We start from the raw sequence: 23,370 nt of genomic DNA on the forward strand, positions 1-23,370 counted from the left end.
GCATTTACAGAAATTATATTGAAAATTGGTTATAACAAAAATGCCTAATGTAGAGGAATGCTAATCATCACTACATTATTTTTTTCTAACATATTTAAAATATAAAGATATCAACCAATTTTCTTTGAATTTTACATCTACAGAGTAATTATAGGAATTAAAGTATTATATTATTGAAACAATTCATTCAAATCATCAATTCAATCAAAAAAGTATGTTAGAAATAAGTAAAAAATTTAAATTAAAAAGTAATAATATTGTTGCTTGTCGATCTATTGAAATACTAGTATAAAAACATGGAAAGATAAAAGAATAATTACAATGGGAATTAGAAATAACTGTTTAAATAGTTCTATATTGTATAGATTCATTTTTTAAGAAAAAAAGCTAAAAAACCTGACATATTTAGAATTTGTACAATGATTAATAGAGCAATTGGTAATTTTCGCGATTTACTTACATCATGCAGTGGACCCTATAATTTTTATCCTAAAATTTTATTCAAAAATGCTTAGTGTTTTCTAATAAAGCAAAAAGTCAAATTCAGGAATCAAGTTACTATTATGATTTTATATCCAAAAAATAATTACTTCAATGTCAGTGACCATTTCAAAAAATATCAAACCAAGATATATTTAAAATTTTATGTTCCAAATATATATGAAAGCTATCCAAATATATATGAAGCTAGCGTAATTTTATTAAAATACGAAAATTCACATATTAAAATACGTAAAATTAATTTAATATATTTTATAGAGCCATATTTGGGTGAGCCTATATGTCTTTCTATATGAGAGAAAATGATTCTTAATAAACAGGATACTCATACTACAAGTTTTATGACCGTGATTCGTCAGTACAAGAGTCGAAATATGATAGATTTTTTGATTCTGTTAAAGTTGATATAAAACAAAATTATTATAATAATCATTATTATTACTACTGTTATTATGTTTGCTTACATACAGAAAAATACAAAGTAATCATTCAGTAAAAATACATATTAATAATTATTGAAAAACATTATTATGAATTAAATAAGATAACTTATATACGAAAATAGTAAAAGAAAGTACTTTCAATGAAAACAAATCCAATGCAAATACAATTTAACAATTACGACATATCTCCATCATATTATTACTTTTAATTATTATTATTTAAGAACTTATATATCAATTTTTGCATCGGCTCATCATAGTTTAATTCTCATTATTTATTATTTGCTAAGATAATTTATCGAAGTTTTCTATTATCATAAATCCATACTGATAGTTAAATACAAAAAATATTAAAGGGACATTTATGCCATTTTTTAATATGCACATAACTTAAATTGAATTGTTTAGTTATTTGTATATCAATACACTGTTTTTTTTTCCATATGAATAGAAGTCCAGCTCTTTCTTTTGTTTTGTTTTTTGTTTTTTACAAATGTTACAAAGTTCAGTTTAATATTACTATAAGAGAAATATCACACGCGCGCGTTATTGAATCATTCAGAATTACAAACACTCGTATGTATGTGCAATTTTTGTTTTCATCTTACACTTACCCGTACAAGGAAAAATATGCATTGACCATCATTTTATTTAAAAATAATGGATATAGCTAGGCACTCAATTATATTTACTTTTTATTTGCCTAGCATATATTATGTAATTCTCAAGTCGTGCCACGTATACTCGTGAAAAATGTGCTTTATATATTTTCATAAATTTATAAAATTCTTGAACCTCTTCACACAATTGTACAATTTGGTAATAATCTACTATATTGTCTGCATTACCTTTCTTGCGCTTTTCTTTTTTATTAATGCTATTACAAATATATCACAAATATATATAAGTATATGTGATATACAGTAATTTAAAAAGATTTTATTTTTTATCAATTGCAAGATATTTTTTTTATAGATCAAATCAAAAGAAATTTAATACGGTGGCCGGACGAGGGTTTTCAACTGTATATATTAGTTGATTTATTAATATCGTTATCAATATTGTGTTGTCTACTGTAGTATATTTTCCATAAGAAAAAAAATTGTAGAAAGGATTAAAAATCATTAGATATACACAAAGTGCGTTCATATATATAATTTTCTAATATTACCGAATAATTTGGCATATCTTTTAAGTCGTAATCAAATAGAATGCGTACGTAAGCTATATGTATAAACAGAGTACATATAACAAAAATTATTAAGAGATAAAAATTATTATATATTGCTTTTTTAGGATTATTATATGTGTATTTTTAGAATAAATGACTTGTAATTATATTCGAACGATATATAACAGACAAAACTTTACTCTATATAATCAATATAATTTAAAACAAAGTTTTTTAAATATTTGGCAGTAAAAAAAATCTATATCTAGTCCCTTCGTCCGACTGCCGTGAGATTTTCCTTACAGACGTTTTTTCACTACCAAAAGTGAAAATCAATATGATATTTTTTTTGTGAAAATTATTTCACGATCGATTATTACTGCCGTTTCACTGATATATATATATATATTAAATAAAGTCCGGCAACACTTTAAATGGTAATTACCATTACCATGTTGTTATTCTAATTATCATTTAAAATATTACTGAACTTTATGTAAACTCTGTATATTAAACATGATATGATAATAGCATTAAAAAAAAAAAAAGTATAAATTTTGTGTCTTCGTTCGACCATCAAAGTCTCCTTTGTGAATAATTTTTTCTGTGTATAACATTGTGTGTATCCGTTTAGTTTTCCTTTTACTTTTTTTGTGTTTTTGTTCTTTTTTTATTATACAAATTATCGTGCAGTTCGAATAATAAATATAATGTGTCAAGATTATTCCAAAATGAAGGGAATGAAGTCGTAATTGTTTATAGTATGATGAGAATTCTCGCATTTTATTTCCTTATCTGTGCACTTCTATACTTAAAACACAATCAATCTAAGTCTTACTCTCGTTCTCTCTCATTCGTTACTGACGCTGCTCTTTCATTCCAGCTCGTTTCTTCCAATCTAACAGGCAATAATCAGTTACTGATAAATATTATTCAAGCTATGTCTATGGACTATCGCAAATAGAAACGCATTAGAAATGGTATAAAATGGACACATTTTTTTCCCGCACAAATCTAGACTACTGTAAATAATTTTTTATCTTCTTTTTGTTTTTTCTTATATATATATTTTTTCATTTTTTTTTATTTTTTTTTATTTTTTTTATTTTTTTTTATTTTTTTAATATTTTCATTATATAGTATAATCTTTTTCATTTCCTCTTCCTTTCTCTATTTTTTTTTCTAATAATTTATTTTACTCTTTTTTTTAATGTTTTCCTTAAACATATGACGCGCATTAATTAAGTAATACAAATTACTCAAGAAGTATCGTATAATCGAAGAGGAGCAGGATTTAGAGAAGAAGGTGCTAACATTGACCTTCAAAAATTTATGCGCTTTTTTCTGTATCTTTTTTTAGGCTTTATCGCCTCCCAATCTGCTTTTCAGTCTTTCATGCTTTCCAATTATCAGTTTATATTCCCCTCCCCTTTTCTTGCAAATCTAGAATGCGACAATCCTAATTAAGATCACTTTGTTATCTTCACTCAATGGCAACGCGAGACAACAGCAGACCTCGCCTGGTAAGCCAAACCCTAATGAAAATGTTAAGAACATCTATTAATCTCCAATAAAAATAGAAGAAAAAATGAATAATTATAAAGGTATATAAATATTATTTACCCAAGACCAGTTCCAATTAATAAGGACAAAACATTCGTGAGGATTAAAGTATAAAGTACTTCTTTAGAAAACAATCCATTTTTACCAACTTTTGCAGTACGAATGCTGTAAGTTTTTTTCTTATTTATACCAAGAGGATGCTTAAATTTCCAGTCCCTGAAAAATAAAGAACAAAGCGTTAGCAATAGATATTATGAAAAGACTAATTTTATCTTATATCCTAGATACTATATATTAAAACTACAAGATGAGGACCAAAAGTTCCTAAGTGATATAAAAGTTAATTACTCTTTTTAGAGACTATCATATTAACTTTTTTTCAGATTGTAAAACTATAAATCTAATTTTAAACATAAAAGATTCTAAAAAAGAAACAATTTTTAAAATTACTTAACAAGTTTCGGTCTGTAAATAATATTTTTTTTAAGCCTCTATTTACCGATTGTAATGTTTCATAAAGACGATATAAAATTTATCTTACTTCGGTGGTGCCTGATCAGGGCGTGAGCTCCACTCGTAAATCCAATCCATACTTTTGTCTAATAGTTCGCCTTCCTACAAAGGGGCAAAAAATTATAATCATTCATATTTAAAATGTGTATGTGATGAGCAATGGATAGAAAAAAAAGATTTTATTTTAATAGCGAATTTTTACGAGGGGAAATAAAAAAACGAAATCGTTACTTTCAAAAGAATATTACCAGGCAGGATATATTATTACGTCTATATTAATAGCGACCTATAAACATACTATTTCTGTGTTAGAGTGATAAGTTTACTTAACCAAGATATAACAGGATGTTGAGACCTTTATACATATTTATAAATATAGAAACAGAAATATTAAGTAAAACTGTATAAAAATTAAGCAAATAAGACGAAACAAAAAATATGACCTAAATCTTATTTTTTTCGGCTTTAAACCATTTATAAAACAAAAAAGTTGAAACAAAAATTTCTAAAAATGGACAATTTTAATGATTTCTCTATGTTCAGAAAGAAATTTAATTATTTCTATTTAAGGATAACCTCTGACGTTTGGGCAACCATGTAATTGACCCATTGCTTAATACGTCCTTTATATTGCAATTCAATGTCGTATCTATGCTTGCGTAAACATTATCTTTATGTTATCAAAGGTCCCATTTTTGGAACATGTGTGACACAAAAAAAATTATTCTAATCTCCATTGAAAAATATAAAATTTGTACGAGTAATTTATTGTCGGTTTACTTATCTTGATTTTCTTTAGATATCCAGAAAAGTAAATAAAAATCTAAGCATGTCGAAAACTTTGCCAAGTTGAATAAATACGACTAAACAAATTCTTAAAATAGTCAACGCATAGCCGGATTTTAGATAAACGCGCAGCAGTTAATGTCAAAGAGAAATCTACTAAAACAAAATTGACATCTTTTTTATTATTTATATGACGCAGCAATAAAACAATATTTTTGATATAATTATGATTCAACATCATGAGAAATAAATGTAATTGAAATTTACTTATTAAAACGCTTAAATGATTTAAAAAAGAGTAAATAAAAAAACTATTTCTTTAAAGAAAACATTAAGGTTAAGTATAATAATCTTGACGACATATATGTTTTAAATCTCTCAACAATAAATATTATCTCATAAATGTTCTTTACTTCGATAACATTAAACAGCAAATTAATACAATTCATAAAAATTGTTTTTAAATATCAAGTACGATTTCGTAACGAATAACTAAATCATTTTCTAATGAACATTTTTTTTATTCACTTTGATTACATCTTCAGGTATACTATGCGTAATATAAATATTTTAATTAATTTTTCGGCAAAAGAAAGAAAAAAGAAAACAAAAGAAAAGAAAAAATGATTAAAGATTTATATAAATTTGATGATAAAAAAGAAACAATTACGAAGACAATTTATGAAGAATTGAAGAAGATTAATCAAAAGTGAAATTTGAAGAATATGTAGTTTGTTTTTTTTTTTTCTAATGTATCAATTTCATTTTTAAAGTGAAAAAAGCCGCGAAGTTTTCAAACGGCTCTAGTAACGGTTCACATAGCTTGCAAGCAAATGTGCGGTTTTACTATTCATAGTTTAAATATACAAGCTTTGAATAATGGAAATCGTTACGTCGAGATAATGTATATGTACATACATACATATATCTTCTTATTGTGTGAATGAACAAATAGAAAAATAGTGTAATATCGCTGAAAACATTTCGAATTTTTTTTAATATCATTTTGATTTTTAATATCAATTTTATGATTTATATTACGTGCTATATTAAAATACACAAATAAACTTAATTCTTAAGTTAATTAAATCAATTAATTTATTATTACTATATTCTTAACTAACATTAAGATAAAATTAGAAGAAAGGTAAAATTTTTAGGTTAAAAAACGGTACTTTTTTTGCTATATTGTCGAGTTCTTTCCTACCTTTTTTTCTCTACTTTTGTACTTTGAAGATAAAACATATACATGACGAAGAAAAAATAAAGAAATATATTTACATACATTTGTTGATTCTCGTTATGCATAACTAATGACGCACATTTTCGTATGTCATTGTAATTACGACATAAATACAGATAAGATGTATTGTAGTTTCTATGTAATTTATATATATATATATGTATATATATATATGCACAATTATATATCCTATCCATAGAAGAGTTTATGAGTTGTAAATAAATCTATGTAAAAAAATCCAAAATAACAAAATAATAAATAAATAAATAAATGAATAAATGAATGACGTAAAAGGGTGAAAACGATATTTAGGGATTGTAATTATATATATATATATATATATATATATATATATATATATATATACACGTAAATACAGCACAAAAAGAATAATGCGCTGTTCCGTCCACGTGACCTATACAGTAATAATAGTAATTACAGCTGATATAAAAGAAAAAGACAGTGACGTTTGAGATTCGTTCGTCGACAATCTATGGTAAAAAAGAACATGTGACTGTCCATGTAAATGAATATATTATTTTCAAAATGAACGAATATATTTATATTCGTACGTATCTTTTATATGTGACGTTCTTTTGTTCTAAACGACGATAAATCGTCGATATGACTCAAAATTGATCCGCATATATATATATATATGCAATACTATATGGAGAAAGATCGATTTGTTGGTGTGATGCGCGACAATGTTAGAAACGTTGCGTGCCCTCACTTTAAGAACGGAGTCACCATTACTGCGCATGGCGTGACCGTGTTATGTTCTCTGATTGGTCGAGAGATACTAAACGTCAACATTATAGACAGACTCTCTCTCTCTCTCTTTCTCTTGTTTTTTATAACATGTAGCAGCGACAAAGTTAGCAGATGCGAGGAAGCCACTCATCGAACAGTGACATCGTCGCTCATCTTTCTTTTCATTGACTAAATTCTCTTGAGACGCAGTGCGACGCGCAATCTATACATAATCGCAATAGAACTTCTCTATATTGTACTTTAATGACAATGAAACAATGAACGTATCGTTCTTCCCTCTAGTGGGAATATTTTTCTTCCTTCCCCCAGAGCGCGCCAAAATCAAATATTTTTCATACACCCGTGTATACATGAAATTACGTGTGTATATATTCTTAAAAAAAAAAAAAAAAAAAAAAAAAAAATATTTTACATTTTGTTATTATCTTACTATTTTACTTTTCTCTTCATCTTTATAACTTTTTTTTTTACGATTTCTATAAATTATCTTTAAGTAAGATTTTTTTGTTTAATTAATTGAAATAATAAAATTTTTCGAATTATTATTAACCAAGTAATAAAAATGAAGATACGAATTGTAGATTACAGGTAACCATGGCTCACGTGAGATCGAGCACGTATGTACGAACAGAGACGCAAAGTTCAACACTATATATATTGGAAGATACAATGTATGTACACACACACACGTACGCGCGGGTTACACAATCTGTACATCTCTATTTTTTTTGTTTTTTGCTTACTGTTTTTTTTCCTTAGTCTGATAATCTTCTTATAAAAGATTATTTTAATCAAACAATTGTAGATCGCACTTACTATACATACGAACGTCCGTATCTTATACTTCACGCTTTTACGTTGCTATTTTATTCCTAGCTTATAGATTTATAGATAAATTAAGCTTATCTTTTATGACTTACATATATACATGCAAATAAACACGCAAAACGCGAGGGAGAGATTCTCCGATGTGTAATTATACCTCAGACAATTTCCATTTACGCAAAATAATCACGACAATCTATATGGATCATTTGAAACTAATAAGTTTCCAAATTAAATGGACAATATTTATCTTTTAATGTGTGATAACCAAAAGAAAATAAATTATAAGTAATTATTGACTTGGATCTATATTATGTGTTGTTGTTTTAAATATTATTATATTAATTAATAATAATAATAATTAAAAAAAAAATAAATAAATAAATAAATAAAGCATCCTTTCCGGGATGCGAATACTTCATCTAAAGTTTGTATTCTCTTTTATGGAGTAATTGTTACTTCATCTTCCTCTTCGAAATAAAACAGTAGCATTTTAGCGTATTAGCACACATTCGAAGTGTATTTATTCGCGTGCACTTGCACACATTTACAAAAGTCGTAACGCGGCTTTGGTACGATTTAAACAGTGGTGCAAGCAGTTCAACCGGTTTGTTGCATCGAACGAGAGGAAGAGTAGATAGAAACGAGAATCGTCGAGATTTCTTTTAAAGATCACATGATATGCCTTTTAATTTTTCTTTTATTTTCTTTTTATGTGTACTGTAATACATGCGTATTAATTTCAAAGTAAATCCGAGATCACTGTCTTACGAAATTATGTTTTTCTTTATTTTACATCACGTTTTTATAGACAATTATTTGATGTTTTTAAAAGTAAATAATTTAATTTTCATTCGGATAAATATGCATTTCAAATATATTTCAATTCTTTCTTAAAAGTTTGAAAATAAATAGTTCAAACGTCTTAATTTTGTTTACAAAATATATTCAATCATATTATTCATTTTACAATTTTCTCCCTACAAACTTTTATTAATTATTTATGTAGTAGCAAGAGCAAAAATTGAAATAGTAACGATAAAAATTGTGTATAACAATGTCCTTGATGATAATACGTCTTACATTAGACTCTTTAAACGTCTCTCTCTCTCTCTCTCTCTCTCTCTCTCTCTCTCTCTCTCTCTCTCTCTCTCTCTCTCTCTCTCTCTCATTAGTAAAAAACGAACGTGAGCATTCAATTACAGGTAATGCAGTGTTAGCTACGTAAAGCTTGAACGTACATATATAATATAAGAAATACAATTCCCAAGGATTAGCGATGCGTGTAACGAGGTATACATTTTTCTATGTAGTAGAAAGGATAAAGTAAGACATATAATATGGGAATAGTATAGAAAAAGTATATAAAAAGTAACATAATATCAAACTTTAGAAATATCTACTATTCATTTCAAGAATTAGAAAGCTTTCAATCTTTTTTATCCTTGGAGTAGATATGATGAAATCAATTTGAACAATATTTTAACTAATAAACAATTCTAAAAAATTATAAAAGACAATTCGGAAAAGAATAATTAGTGTTTAAGCCAATGAAATTAATTTGTACATTTTCATTAATAGAGATAACTCTATAAATAATTTGGAGAGAGTTTCAAAAAGAAACGATTAGTATAAAAAGATCTTAGTTTGATTAAATCAATGGTGATTATTGAAACATGTATATGACAGTTGTTTATTAAATGAATGGGCAAACACGTAGCTAACGGCAGCTGCGAAAGGATTATTAAAAGGACAGCAATGCTTCAATCCAGCTTGGCAACGCTGTTGCGAACCATAGTAGAAGTAGAGATTATAGTAACTTTCACATCACCTTTTGCGCCCCAAGTCTAGTTTTACATGTAGGGGAAGATCAGAAAGGCAATAGTTTGTCGATGTTCCGTTTATAGCAAAACTTACTTTTAAGCGATTCTTTTTTTTTTCTTTTTTTTTTTTTTTAATATTTATAAATTTTGGTGCAGATATTTCATAGGTTTTTTTTTTTTTTTTTTTTTTTTTTTTTTTTTTTAGCAAAAAGAAAATCAATTGAAAAGAAAAACTTGAAAGAACTATATAAATTTAATTTTCTTTTTAAATACCTAAAAATTTAGATGATCATTTCGTAGCTCCTTGGGAAGAAAAAAAAACTGTGGGAACTATAAAAGTTTTAATTTTCTTACAATTTTCTTTTTCTTAGTAAGGGAGAAAAAGAAAAAGAAACTAAGAAATATTTATGATAAAGTTTTTATCTTCACGAAAAGATTATAACGAATAATATTTTGGTATCAATGACTTACGAAGAAAAAAGAAAGGGGGAAAATAAAAACAGAAAAAAAGAAAGAAAGAAAAATTCTACGAAATCAAGAAGTTTCACCTCATTATCATCATTACTCACTTTGTAGATAAATGTTTCTTTGTTACTATTTTCGCCTTATTATATTTTTCTCTCCCCCCCCCTCCCCCAAGAAGATAAACTCGCCGGACTACTTAAGCCTTCTTATTATCAACACTACGAGTAATCAATACATACATATGTACGCGTGTGACAGAAGAGACAAACATTTCACATGGACATAATTTGAAATACAGGTATATGTAGTCTTTTCCGAGAAATACGTCTTATGAATAGGTAATTATTATTTATCTTTGAGAACTTTGTTTTTTTTTCTACGTAAAATAATAATGCGAAAAATATTCGATAAGAATTGAATCGAATACAGTATTCTTTGTATATGTAGATCTACAAGAACATGTTTGTATAATATTAAAATTATAAATTATTATGATACAAGAATCCGTGTCAGAATCTTTCATAATACATAATAACGTATCGGGAAAGTATAAATGGACACATGACCCTGGTAAACCAGAATGGTCTCTTACTAAAAGCGAAGATCAGAATGAATCGTTGAAATGAATTGGAAAATGACGGCGACGTTAATTCGATTACAATGATCATACGATCTTCTTGTCCTACTTCTTGTCACTAGGTTGTACATATAAGTAACGAGAAAGATGCGAGAACGGTAGATGTAAACCAATTAAAGTAAACGATACCATCTTGGTAAATCTTATCACGAAATTCCTTCTCGATGGACGTACGAGCAAATTGAAACCCTGAGAGAGAACTCTAGTAATAGTATCACAAGAGAAATAGTTAGTGATTTTGTAAAGTAAATTAATAAATTATTTTGATTACATTTCGATATTATATACAATAATAAGTAAGTTTACATACTTGTATATATTATTATCGTACAACGCAATATTTCAATTTCAATAGTACGAAAGTACTTGAGAAAGTGAATTCATTGAAAGAATTTTCATTGAAATTGGTTGATATTTTTGTTAAGTATTCTGACCTACGAAGAGATGTATTATAATTAATATATATACTTCACATTTTCTTTTTTCTGATTATATTGTAAATTTTGAATAATTTAATAATTATCATTAATTAATCGAATATACGTTTTGTGTTTATATTACATTTAATATTTTAAATAAATTTTGTTAAATGCTTTCGCATAATTTATGTAAAATTAATGGAATGTAAAAAAGAATCTTGACTGTACATACATATAGTTAAATAAAAAAACATCTGCTCGATATACATATAACTTTTTTCTTCAAAGCAATTCCAAAGCCGTATTCGGTAAATTACCGCACCTATTGACGGTAGAGATGTATACACACAGTCGCAGAGTTGATAGAGTCACTGATCCGAGGACCTTGTAAAGAAGGTAAAGCTCGTTCGATAAAACCAGTTGCATAGTATGTATATATATATATATATATATATATATATATATATATATATATATATATAACCTCTCTATTAGTTTGTCGATTGCATACGAAGTAATGTTAACAATCCGGAAGAATAAACAGAATGACTTCGATGATTACTTTCAAATGAAATGTTCGAATGATTTTGATCTTTTGCGAGATTTTTTTACAACGACTAAAGTCCTATTTCCGTTTGGATCGAATGGATCAGGCTTGTGGTTTTTCTAAAGACTTCAATGATCGACCACAAAAGTTAACCATATGTTCGTGTGTACGCGCGCGTAGGTAGGTACTTCGCTTCATTCTGAGATTTATGCGACACACCTCACACAACACGGGTTATTACAATCGATTTTCTAAACTGACCTTGTTGCAGCTGTAATTTATGTAGACCCCTTTGAGCTCATCTTCAGTAGAAAGTTCCGTATTCGGGCTGTTAGGTGGACTCTTCGGGCTAAAATAGAAAAAAATAAATTTCTCTTATGATCTATGGATATTACACATTTTTCGATTATATCATTTATTTCAATTATATACATAAATCGGAATTTTTAGCTTTACTTTAGCATTAGCAAAGTTCGTTTGGTTTCCAATATCAAAGTCGTACTAAAATTAAATTTTAAGAAACGACAGTCATCATTTTTTCTCCCCTCTCTTTCTTTTTTTTTTTTTTTTTAAAGGTAAAAGACGGTCATTAATTCATTTCTTTCACAAAAAAACATTTCTTTTAAAACGAATCCAAGTAGCGCACCAAGAAACGCTCGCTCCAAAAAAAGATTCTTTCTTCTTCGTTCGTGAGTCATAAAGACGGCTTATTTCTTTCTTCCCCCTCCCCCGCCGTCATGAGAAGAACGAAAAGCGTCGAGAGAAAATAGAAGCTGTTTTTTCTCTACCCATAAAAGACACTGTTATGTAGAACGTTGTGGTGATTATACTATTGAACATCTTTACCTCAACAATATTTTCTATCTTTACGGATTATGTCAATAATCCAATAATGGTCTCATTTATAAAAAATAGAAAATAAAAAAAAGAAAAAATAATAAAAAAATAAAAAATAAAAAAAGAAAAAAGAAAAAAAGAAGAAAATTATGATTAATCGTCTTTTTGGAGTCACGAGTTTGTAAGCCATAAAATCAATATTAAAGATAACATTTTAACTTTTCTTGACAGTGCTCTTTTTTTATCGTAGATATATGCTTCAATATATTTGTGTAATTATAACAAACAAACAAACAAACAAACAAACAAACAAACAAACAAACAAATAAATAAATAAACAAATAAATAAACAAATAAATAAATGAACATCCACCCGCACGCGCACACACAAAGAACGATTTCCATCTGCTGTGTATTCAGAACGATTTCCATCTGCTGTACATTCAGAATGATTTCTATCTGCTGTTTATTCAGAACGCTTTCCATCTGCTGTGTATTCAGAATTATTTGTGAGACAGAAGCTATTGAAAAGAGAACAATTTTTACCTGTCTCTAGGAGTATCTCGACGTGAGGATGCTAAAGAATGCCTGGCAGATGATTGCGTTGAATCTCTCTGTGCTTCCCTCAGAAGTCTTAGATATTCTTCGCCACCACTGCTGAATGGCAAGGGTGTTCGCCTTTCAGCAGATATCGGATTCACTTCCACCCATGATTCTGTAAATTTTTTAATAAAAATTGTTTACGATTACGATAAAAAGATGTTGATTTTTTTCTGATAAAAATCTTTTATTATCTTTTTTACGAATTAAATTACAATTTAGACAATGCGTGGATTTTGGAATTTATTTCATTGAAATTTAGCAAATCTTTTAGGATAGTGTTTTAGATTTAATATCAGCATTTGTTACTCTTATCTAGACTACGATAGATTAAAGTTTCTCATAAGAACGAACGAACGAACGAACGCAGACCACGTGGATTAAATCAGATTTCATGAAAATTCAAAAGTTATAGTAATTAAAGATAATAATGTGATTAAATTATAGGTTAAAACGTTATCGAACGATAGAGAAATTGATGACAAAGCGAGATCACGGTCAAGGCCCCTCAGTTTAAATAACATAAGTAATCAAGACGATCGTTGCGTCATATTTAGATCTATATTGAGTCTATACACTGACGTACAAAGGAAGTTGTTTTATCGTATCGATTATTGTATGAACAACAATAAATGAATCTAATGTTTATAAAGCGTTTTCAATTCGAGAATCATCTTTGTATTAATAAAAATGTGTAATATGTATGAAAATTGGATTATAAAACTAAAAATAGTGTTGAAAAATAATCTTGAAAATTGTTGAATTGCCATTAAGAGAAGTTTAACAGTCAAAAATATTGACATTACTTATCGGCCAACCCAAAATATTATTTTTAGGATATATATTACATATATTTATATATACACATGTACATTTTTGTATTTATTTGAATAAGAATGATACAAACATATATGATCATGCAATCTGTTGTTATCATAATTTATCATCGATATCACGTACACAATGTAATAGGAGACCTTCATATCAGCTTACAATATTCTCATGAAGTTCTCGTTGTTCATTCCTCGTTCTGTACTTATTATAATTTAAATGTCCATGAAACCTCTTTATAAGCGTAGTTTGATTCTTCGATCTCATTCTCGATTATATGAAAACATAAACATTATTATTACGTGAAAACGAATAATTTCGTATACTTGAGAATTCGGTTTACTAATAAGAAGTGATGTATGTATTTACACACACGCACATACCTAGTTGCGATATATTTCACTTTTTCTTCATTTTCATAATATTCGATAGACCATAAAATGCTTTCGATTGTCGTTAAAAAGAGAAAAACCTGTATGTATGTATGTATGTATGTATGTATGTGTGATCGATATTAATCAGTTCGTGTCACCATCTTTTCTAATTATCACAGAATTACGTAAATATGTTTACACTACATACAAGTATGATGCGTAATTAAAAGCGTTTCTATTTAAAAGCGTATAACTTTCGATATGACTAACAGCTAACACGATGAGATGACTTTTTGATTTTTTCAACCCGAGCAACTTTTTCTTTTTTTTTTTTTTTTTTTTTACGAACAGTAATGGATTTTAGAGAATGTTAAAAAAAATTTTTTATTTAAATTGAATACATATACGTATACGTACCTATACAATATATATTACATAATATGTTAATATTTTTTAATATTATTTTTACAAAATGCACATATATTAAAATTTAAATAGACATACACACAAACAAATTTGTAGAAATGTTATATATTATAATTTTGTTTAAATCTTTGTTAAGAATTTTTTAAAAATTTCACTTAGATTAGAAAATAATTTGAAACTACTATACGTTCATTGAAAATAATTTGTATTTTTTGTATATGTATACGCTCAACGAGAATCTATATAAAGAAAAGAAAAAAGAAAGGAATAAAAAACTAACAATAATCAATCAATCAAAAAGAATATGTACGTAATCGATTAATTGTCTTTTTTCTAAGAAATAGAAATGAAGTAAGAAGCACTGAATGTAACGAAACGAAATATATCTATTACCTTCATATATAATGTTCGTTACATGCATACAAATGCTCAAAGAACGCTTATCAATACTACGTTCTTTTAGTATCGTACATACACATGCACATACACATACGCATACATACACACATAAATATGTTGTACATACATACATATATATATATATATATATGTATATATATATATGTATATATATATATATATGTATATATATATATATATATATATATATCTCGATCGGTGAAGGATTAGAGAACATACACAATTACTTCTGTAGTTATTCGATTGCGCTGTAGAAATTCTTGTTGGGTTAACGACCGCTCAAAAACAATCTGAAGTAAAAATCGAATTAATCCCAAATGCATTTGAAGAGGATTCACAATTATAGCAATTTTCATGACTTAAAATCGTTTTTATTAATTCTCATTATTTTTCAAAATATAAGCTGGCCCGAAAGTTTCTAGTAGAGCCAAAATTTTCCAGGTAATTTTAAAAATAGATTGTTCTTTTTCGAATTTTTTTCAGATTTGTCGTTCCATAAAATATAAAAAAGAAAATTAGTTTGAAAGTTTGAAACTAAAAAATAATCGATTTTTTAAATCATCTAGAATCTTTTGGTCTATCCTGTAGATAATGATCCAATCCAGACACCCTATATATGAAAAATGCATGAATGGGAAAATTGCTTTTATTTCCCACAAGAATCTAGTCTGCTTACAAATAGAGCTTGAAGATACGATCATCCTGTTTCTATTAGATACATAATCATCTCATCGCGCGCTTGTTCGTTTTTTTTATTTCTAATTTTCAAATAAATGAAAAGAAAAAAAAAATTGAAGAAAAAAAGGACGATTTTCTTTTTTCTTAACCTTTTTTGTTTCTTTTTTTGACGTTCATTTACATTCCAGCATCTCTTTGATCTATTCCACGAAAATTTATGGTATAATTCGTGCAAGCACGAAGAGCTTTTCTAATTATTCAAAATGTTTACGCAAAGAAACGATTATTATAACATCGAAAGTTTCTCTAATTCCTCTAACGTTTCGATAAAAAAGAGCACCAAAAAAGGAATGATATCCGAGAAATCTGAAAGTACATTCGATTTGGATAAAATTGAAAACTGTGATTATGTAATTACTGAAGATCTGGTAAAGATCGATATGAAGGAGTTACGTCGATTGATGAAACTTATGCAACCGATTATGAATCCTCAAAAAGGAGATTATTGCAAATGTTTTAGCAATAGTAATTTTAAAAAAAAGCTAAGTAAAATTGGCCAACCATGAAATATACTACGATATCAAGACATATATATAATGTTAATATATTATTCAATTATACTAGGATAATATATTACCATACTATCCTATAAAATGATATATATTGTATTCTTATATAACGTTAATAAATAATAAATAACATATTTATGGGCGTTCTCAACTAAAATATACTCCGATAAATTATGGTAATATAAATTCATTCGTAATCAATTATAAATCTTATAAATGCATATATTTTCGTACATAAACACTTCTTAATAGAAAAAGAAGTACAAGCTCCATAAATTTTATTTTTCTAATCCAATAATATATAAAGTGGATTCAATGTTAACGCATCATATTTTAAATGGTATTACCATTAATATTTATATCCATTTAAAACTAAAAAATATTTTCAATCAGCTAAAGGCCGGACGTTGAATCGAAAAAGTAGCAGTTATCACGCATGCTGTTTACCAAGCCAAGGCCACACGTGTTGATTCTACACAAGTGTTGTTACGATGCATATTGTCGTATATATATATATATATATATATATATATATATATATATATATATGCATACATCCTCTTTCGATATGTGTCCAATGCCTCCACGGTCTTTGAAAACTTTTATATCAATTTATCCATGCCAAGATTATCTGACCGATATGACACGTGCATATGATAATAATCCAATTACAATGTTATTTCACACAATAAATAAATAAATTATAATCGGTTATAATAATTTATTTTTCATTCCTATAATTTTCTAATTCTCTTTCATCGTTTCTAAAATTTAAATTAAATCACATTTTTCTTATATACGATAGAAAGTTATTTCTCTCAGTTAATTGAAAAATCTTCGCAAATGAAAAAATTAAAATTCCTTACCGCGAAAACTTTCACCAAATTATTATATAAGAAAAATTATTATAAGAGAGAGTGAGAGAGAAGGATCGATAAAGAAAGAATTTACGGTCATATAACTTATCCAACTTTCTTACAAGGAACTGAAAAATTCTTTTCTTTTCATGGAAATTTATTCTTTTTCCGGAAAGTATCGAAAGGATAACCTCGCGTGATCAAGTATTTTAAGTTAATCACATATATAAGAAAAAAATAATTATATATATTCCTTGGCAAGGCTCTCTCATTTGTGATATACTGAAAAAAGAAAACTGATATTGCAAATTATCTGTATGATTTAAACCTATAGTTTCGCAATAATTATAAAATGAACCGGAAACTTGCGATTATATTGCACTTCGAAGTTGAATAGAAGTTGCAAGTTATATTCGTTCTAGGTTCATAACTAGGCATATTATTAGAAAGTCAAATAGATAAGACTCTTCTGAGATTTTTTTTATGCGTATAAGGGAATGATGATAAAAATTTTTTTTTCGATATATTGATGGAGAAGATCTCAAATTCTTTTTGAGATTTCACTGTAAAAAAAAAAAAAAAAAAAAAAAATCATAATCAAAATAATTTTAAATATGCTGTGAATTCTAAATATGTGTTGAAATGATTGAAATAAAGTGTCGCAGACAAAAAAAGAATGACATTTAGTGCGTAAGTCACAATTTTAAATCACAGTACACGGAAGAATTTAAATGAGTCGACAAGAGGTCCACACAGCATTTAAAAATAGAAATCAACTGAATGGCCTCTTTCGCCAGTCTGTCGCCTCAAATACTGTTTAATGATTACACATTGTCTCTTTCTCTCTCTCTCCCTCTCTCTAATCGATGTTTTTTTTTGTCCGTCAAACAAAACAATCAATTTAATTCGTAAAGAAGTTATTTTAATTACTTTTTGCTTGTTTTATCACATAAATCGGAGATTTCAAAAGTGTGGGAGTCGCGTTAAATATTAGTATATATTCATTATAAAAGAGTTTTATATATTGGGAATCGTCGAATGGTATTTTATTTATAAATTTATATATCAATTAAATATTAAAATTTTATATCAATGAAAAAGGCAATAAAACAAATGTCAAAAGTAGTAAATTAATATTTTTTGTATTCAATCCGATTTTTTTTAAATATAAATTGCAACTAAGTAGATCGTAAAAAATTACTGTTTTCGAAATGACTTTCGGTCCGTAAAAGTTTGGAAATCTCTGACACTGTAAATAAATGTATATTTAAACTACATTAAAATGTACATTTTCTGTATATGTAAATATAATATATTAAACTATATTAAATGCAAATGTAAAATTTTAGAGATTATGTAAATAATAAATAACACGAATGATAAAATAATTAGTAAAATAATCCTATTAACATAATCTACATATATAACATATGTTAATATGATCTATCAAATTCAATATACATTTACTATAACGGATTTATTCTTATTTTTTCTTTTCTACATTTCTGGTGCAATCGAAATCATTTCGGGGAAAAATTTCTTTCTTTCTTTCTTTCTTTTTTTTCCTATATTTTTCTTTTTTTCTATTTTTGTAAAAACTGCAAGTATTACTAAGAATCCAAGGATGAAGAAAAGAATCTGTTTCCTTCGAAAGGTTTCCTCCGGATAATACCTGAACATTCTTCACAATTTTTCTGACCTGAAAATCGATGGATTTTCTAATGGATTCAAAGTATTTGGATGGAAGAAGAAATGAAAAAAGAAAAAAAAAGAAAGAAAGAAAGAGAGAAAAGAAAATAGAGAAAAGGAAAAAAGTTTGTTGAAGATGACTCATCATTTGGTCGGTCGAAAGATACACGTTCGGTCAAGCTTGCTGTTAATGATATATCTCTGACGTCACTCTTGTTCTTACACACACACACACACACACACGCACACACACACACACACACACACACAACACTGAAACGTATTTTAGTAAGCGTCCTGCAGCTTCCTAAGAAAAATGAGATCGATAGCCGATGATAATAGAATTGTACGTAAAAAGTATATAGATAAAATCGCGAAAGAAATTGTACAAAGAGATAAAAACGATGCTTAAAGAATCATCTTTCGTAAATCATTATCTTTTACTAGAATATTTTTAAAAAGTTCAAGATAATAATTATCTTCTATTATATTTTATATATGTAATAGATCATATTATTAGAATACATTAATAAATAAATATATATATATATAATTATTTCTATTTAAATTATAATACATTGTATTGCGTAAAAATAACTTGTATATATTAGTTATATAAATTTTTGATACATTATTTAATATATATATAAATTTCATTATTATTATTTAATAAATATAATTTTTATATATTACATACATACACACACACACTAAAATTTTAATATATAAGCAGTTTGCGAAAAATAAAATCAGAAAAAAGAAAAAAAGAAAAGAAGAAGGAATTTATATGGTGCAACAGATCTTCGAATGATGTTTGTGTCTTCTCATTAAAAATTTCTTAAATAAGAATTAATACTCGAGTGATATCTTAGGAAATGATTAGGAAAGATATGGTTATTGATCGCCTGACCGTCGTCACGTTTTCAGTTTTCCACGAAATGACGCCGCCACATGTACGCTAAAGCAAAGCACGTAGACCAAAGCAGACTCAGCATCGTCATTGGCCAACAAAAACATTGGCCATGATCTTGGATACGAAAGACACGTTCTCAAAATTTTAGGTATATATATATATATATATATATATATATATATATATATATATATATATATATATACAGCAATTCATTTTAAATAGACGGGAGGAGATCGATACGAGTTGAGCCGAAAGGACACTGACCTAATTGTCGACTTTGTGTGCTATTTTATGAGTATAAGCAAGTACGAACATTCTCTATCTTTTTTTTTGATTTGATGATGATGATATATGAGTCAAATCTGAAAATAGTAAACCCTTTGTCTTACTCGAACAAAGAGTATATATATATATATGTATTTAATTCGAATTTAATAAAAGAAATATATTTTTATATAAGTTCTTATGCTTTTAATTTTATAATCCGACAAAAAAGAAAAAAGAAAAAGAAAGGAAGAAAGAAATTAACTTGAAAAGTCTGAAAAAAAGAATAATTGATATAAAAAATCACATTTGGTTCACCCTGTATAAACCATTAAAAAATCTGCCAAACGTTCTGGTAATAATTTTTATCACGTCGTATGGGCGTATATAGGTTATATTTAACATTCGTTTTGTTTCGTAAAAAACAGATACAGACATTTACATATGTGTATATACATATATGTGTGTGTGTACACATTTGTAGTCAAAGAGATAAAATGTCTTGATTTTATTGGTTGTAACAATATTATTTTCGTATGATTGTCAAATGATTTTTTTATTTTCTTTTAATTTTTTTTATTTTATCGGTATCGTCAATACACCAACAACCTGATGCTCTTGCATATTACAAAAAGTTTCCTATGTACTTTGTATATTATTCACAGATGTTACTCTTTAATCACTGATAATTCCGTAGTGTCTAATCGATGGATACATCTTCAAAATATACTCTAGATAATCTAACCACTTCGTTTATTTTTATCTTTGTTATATTTGTATGCTATATATATATATATATATATATATATATATATATGTATATAAATGTAATTATAAAATTTATTGAACTTGAAAAAACAAATCACAAAAAATTAAAATGATAAATATTCCACTGAAATAAAAAAAAATTAAAAAAATTATCTTAATTTTAAACAAAGACAAATATTGATGACAACACATTTGAAAATTTTGCATTTCGTTGTTTGTCAAGCGTCTAATGTCAAGTATAAATAGAATAGAAGTTAAAAAAAAAAAAAAAAAAAAAAAAAGGAAAACAATATAATTGATATGAGAAAATGCATTTTTTTTTTGAGAGATTATATGTCAAGATAGGAAACTCCGTAATAAAACTGATCGTAAGTCGTTATTACGTGAACGTTGCTTGAAAGACAACGACGAGACAATCGTACGAACCATTTTATCGCTCGATTTAAAGAAAAATATTTACAAGTATATGTTTTAATTAAATTTTTTTTTGTCATATATACATTTATATATATATATATATATATATATATATATATATACATGTTTGTATTAAATTATGTACAAATTCGTTCTACGTAGGTATAAATTAACGAGATACGGATGACTGTCGAGAATTCATTTCTTTATTAATTTCCATCTCACATGATTCTACTCTTTTTTTCTCTCTCTTTCTTCTCGCTATATAATATTTTATTTGCAAGCATTATAGATTTAGATGCTATAAAATTTTTATAAAATTATATAAAATCTTTAACGATCAAAAGTTGTTTGTTATTGAAAGGACGAGAAAGTTAAATTGAGTCAGATCTACTAACAAGATGTAATTGCGTCAAAAATCATTTTTCTTCATTTTCTTCTACTATAATAAAGTTCTATTCTATTCTATTTTATAATTCTTTTGAGGGAAATATGGAATCGACTGAACATTTGTTCATAAATGTGGATAAATAAATATATATATATATATATATATATATATATATATATATATATATAATATATACACACTTAGTAATATATATATACACGCGTGACACGTTTATCGACGACGCAAAAAGAAACGGCGTTTGTTTACGCTATGAAAGCAAAGAAACGCGGCGCAATGGCCGCGTTGTGTCGGCAATGACAGCTGCTAGCGTCCTGCATTTACGTAGGATCTGGATAATATCCATTTGATTTAACATCAAAGGTAGACGATAATTTTTTGAAACAAACGAAAGAACAAGTATCATACTTCGTAGCAAAAATAATGCAATATCTATTTATTTTCTTAAATCCTATTCGAAAGAGATACATACATACGTTGAATTAGTGGTAACGCTTTATTTTAGTGGATGCCAACTTCGTAAGAAATTTTCCCAGAGGATGACTAATCCAAATATTTAAATATCCGTGAAATGGCCAAATTTCGTGTGATGATAATATATTTTTAAACGTGGGATGATGGGCGTTGATTTGATCATTACTTACCTCCTAAGAGCTCATCCAACGTAAATTTCATCGAGGATGACATATCTAATGCACAAGGAAAAAAAAAAACTAGGCTTCCGTTAAACAACAATCACGAATAGTACAATGATCCGAAAAAGCGTGTACAACCGAGCGACTTACTTCGTGCGCGTACACGTATGACAACGTAGAAACGTGACGTACTCGCTACGAATTATCACGATAAAATGCCAGCCCGGGCCTCTCGCGTAGTTGCTGTGCCTTTGTTTTGATGAAACGTCAACACATACAGCTCGCCCGCGCTAACCAATCATGTGGCCGCGCGCGCCTCACCGGGTAATACTACGTAAGTCAAGCACGATGAGAAAGACTACGTTATTCAAATGAACGTCTATCACTCTTTTCCTTTCTTTCTTTCTTTCTTTCTTTCTTTCTTTCTTTCTTTCTTTCTTTCTTTCTTTCTTTCTTTCTTTCTTTCTTTCTTTCTTTCTTTCTTTCTTTCTTTCTTTTTTTCTTTCTTTCTTTCTTTCTTTCTTTCTTTCTTTCTTTCCTTCCTTCCTTCTTTCTTTCTTTTAGCAAGATGATATTTCTTATATTTATCCAAAACATAAAATATCCAAATGAATCAAATTATTACTATTACTAGACAATCTTTTATCTTACTATCTGTGCGAGGTTACATATATTTTATTGATTAGAATTATGAAATATTATTTTTGGAAAATTATTCGAGATAACGATTAATAAAATAATTGATGTTATTTTTATATGTAAATATATCGCAAATAAAAATAGATATGATACTGGGCATTGTCAATATTTTTCTTAAATTCGCAGGCGAATAATCGTTTCGAATAATAACGTTATCGATGAAACATATCTATTTCTAATTTCTAATTATTGTATTGTAAATCTATTTATTTTAGAAACAACTATATTATTCCCAAAGGAGAGGAAGAATTAAATAGAATGTTATTATTTG

General features: G+C 27.2%; 1 protein-coding gene across 1 annotated transcript; it reads right to left on the minus strand.

The window, feature by feature from the left end:
• Window positions 1–1,330: 1,330 nt before the first annotated feature.
• On the minus strand, window positions 1,331–22,674 carry BNIP3 (BCL2 interacting protein 3). Its single transcript, XM_035873746.2, has 6 exons — window positions 22,410–22,674; window positions 13,094–13,262; window positions 11,972–12,059; window positions 4,220–4,293; window positions 3,739–3,894; window positions 1,331–3,650 (listed from the first exon to the last, which is right to left on the minus strand). Exons 1-6 carry the CDS (start codon window positions 22,450–22,452, stop codon window positions 3,599–3,601), a joined length of 582 nt encoding a protein of 193 aa, XP_035729639.1. The 5' UTR covers window positions 22,453–22,674; the 3' UTR covers window positions 1,331–3,598.
• Between the last annotated feature and the right edge of the window lie 696 nt (window positions 22,675–23,370).

Source organism: Vespa mandarinia, chromosome 1 (genome assembly GCF_050613455.1).
Source record: "Vespa mandarinia isolate Hongniang chromosome 1, ASM5061345v1, whole genome shotgun sequence".
Classification (NCBI taxonomy): Eukaryota; Metazoa; Arthropoda; class Insecta; order Hymenoptera; family Vespidae; genus Vespa; species Vespa mandarinia.

Coding starts and splice junctions, on each gene's coding strand:
- BNIP3 (XM_035873746.2), bottom strand. CDS start 22,452: ATGTCATCCTCGATGAAATTTACGTTGGATGAGCTCTTAGGAG. Junction 12,060..13,093: donor CGAGATACTCCTAGAGACAG/GTAAAAATTGTT, acceptor TTTCTATTTTAG/CCCGAAGAGTCCACCTAACA. Junction 3,895..4,219: donor CCTGATCAGGCACCACCGAA/GTAAGATAAATT, acceptor TTTATTTTTCAG/GGACTGGAAATTTAAGCATC.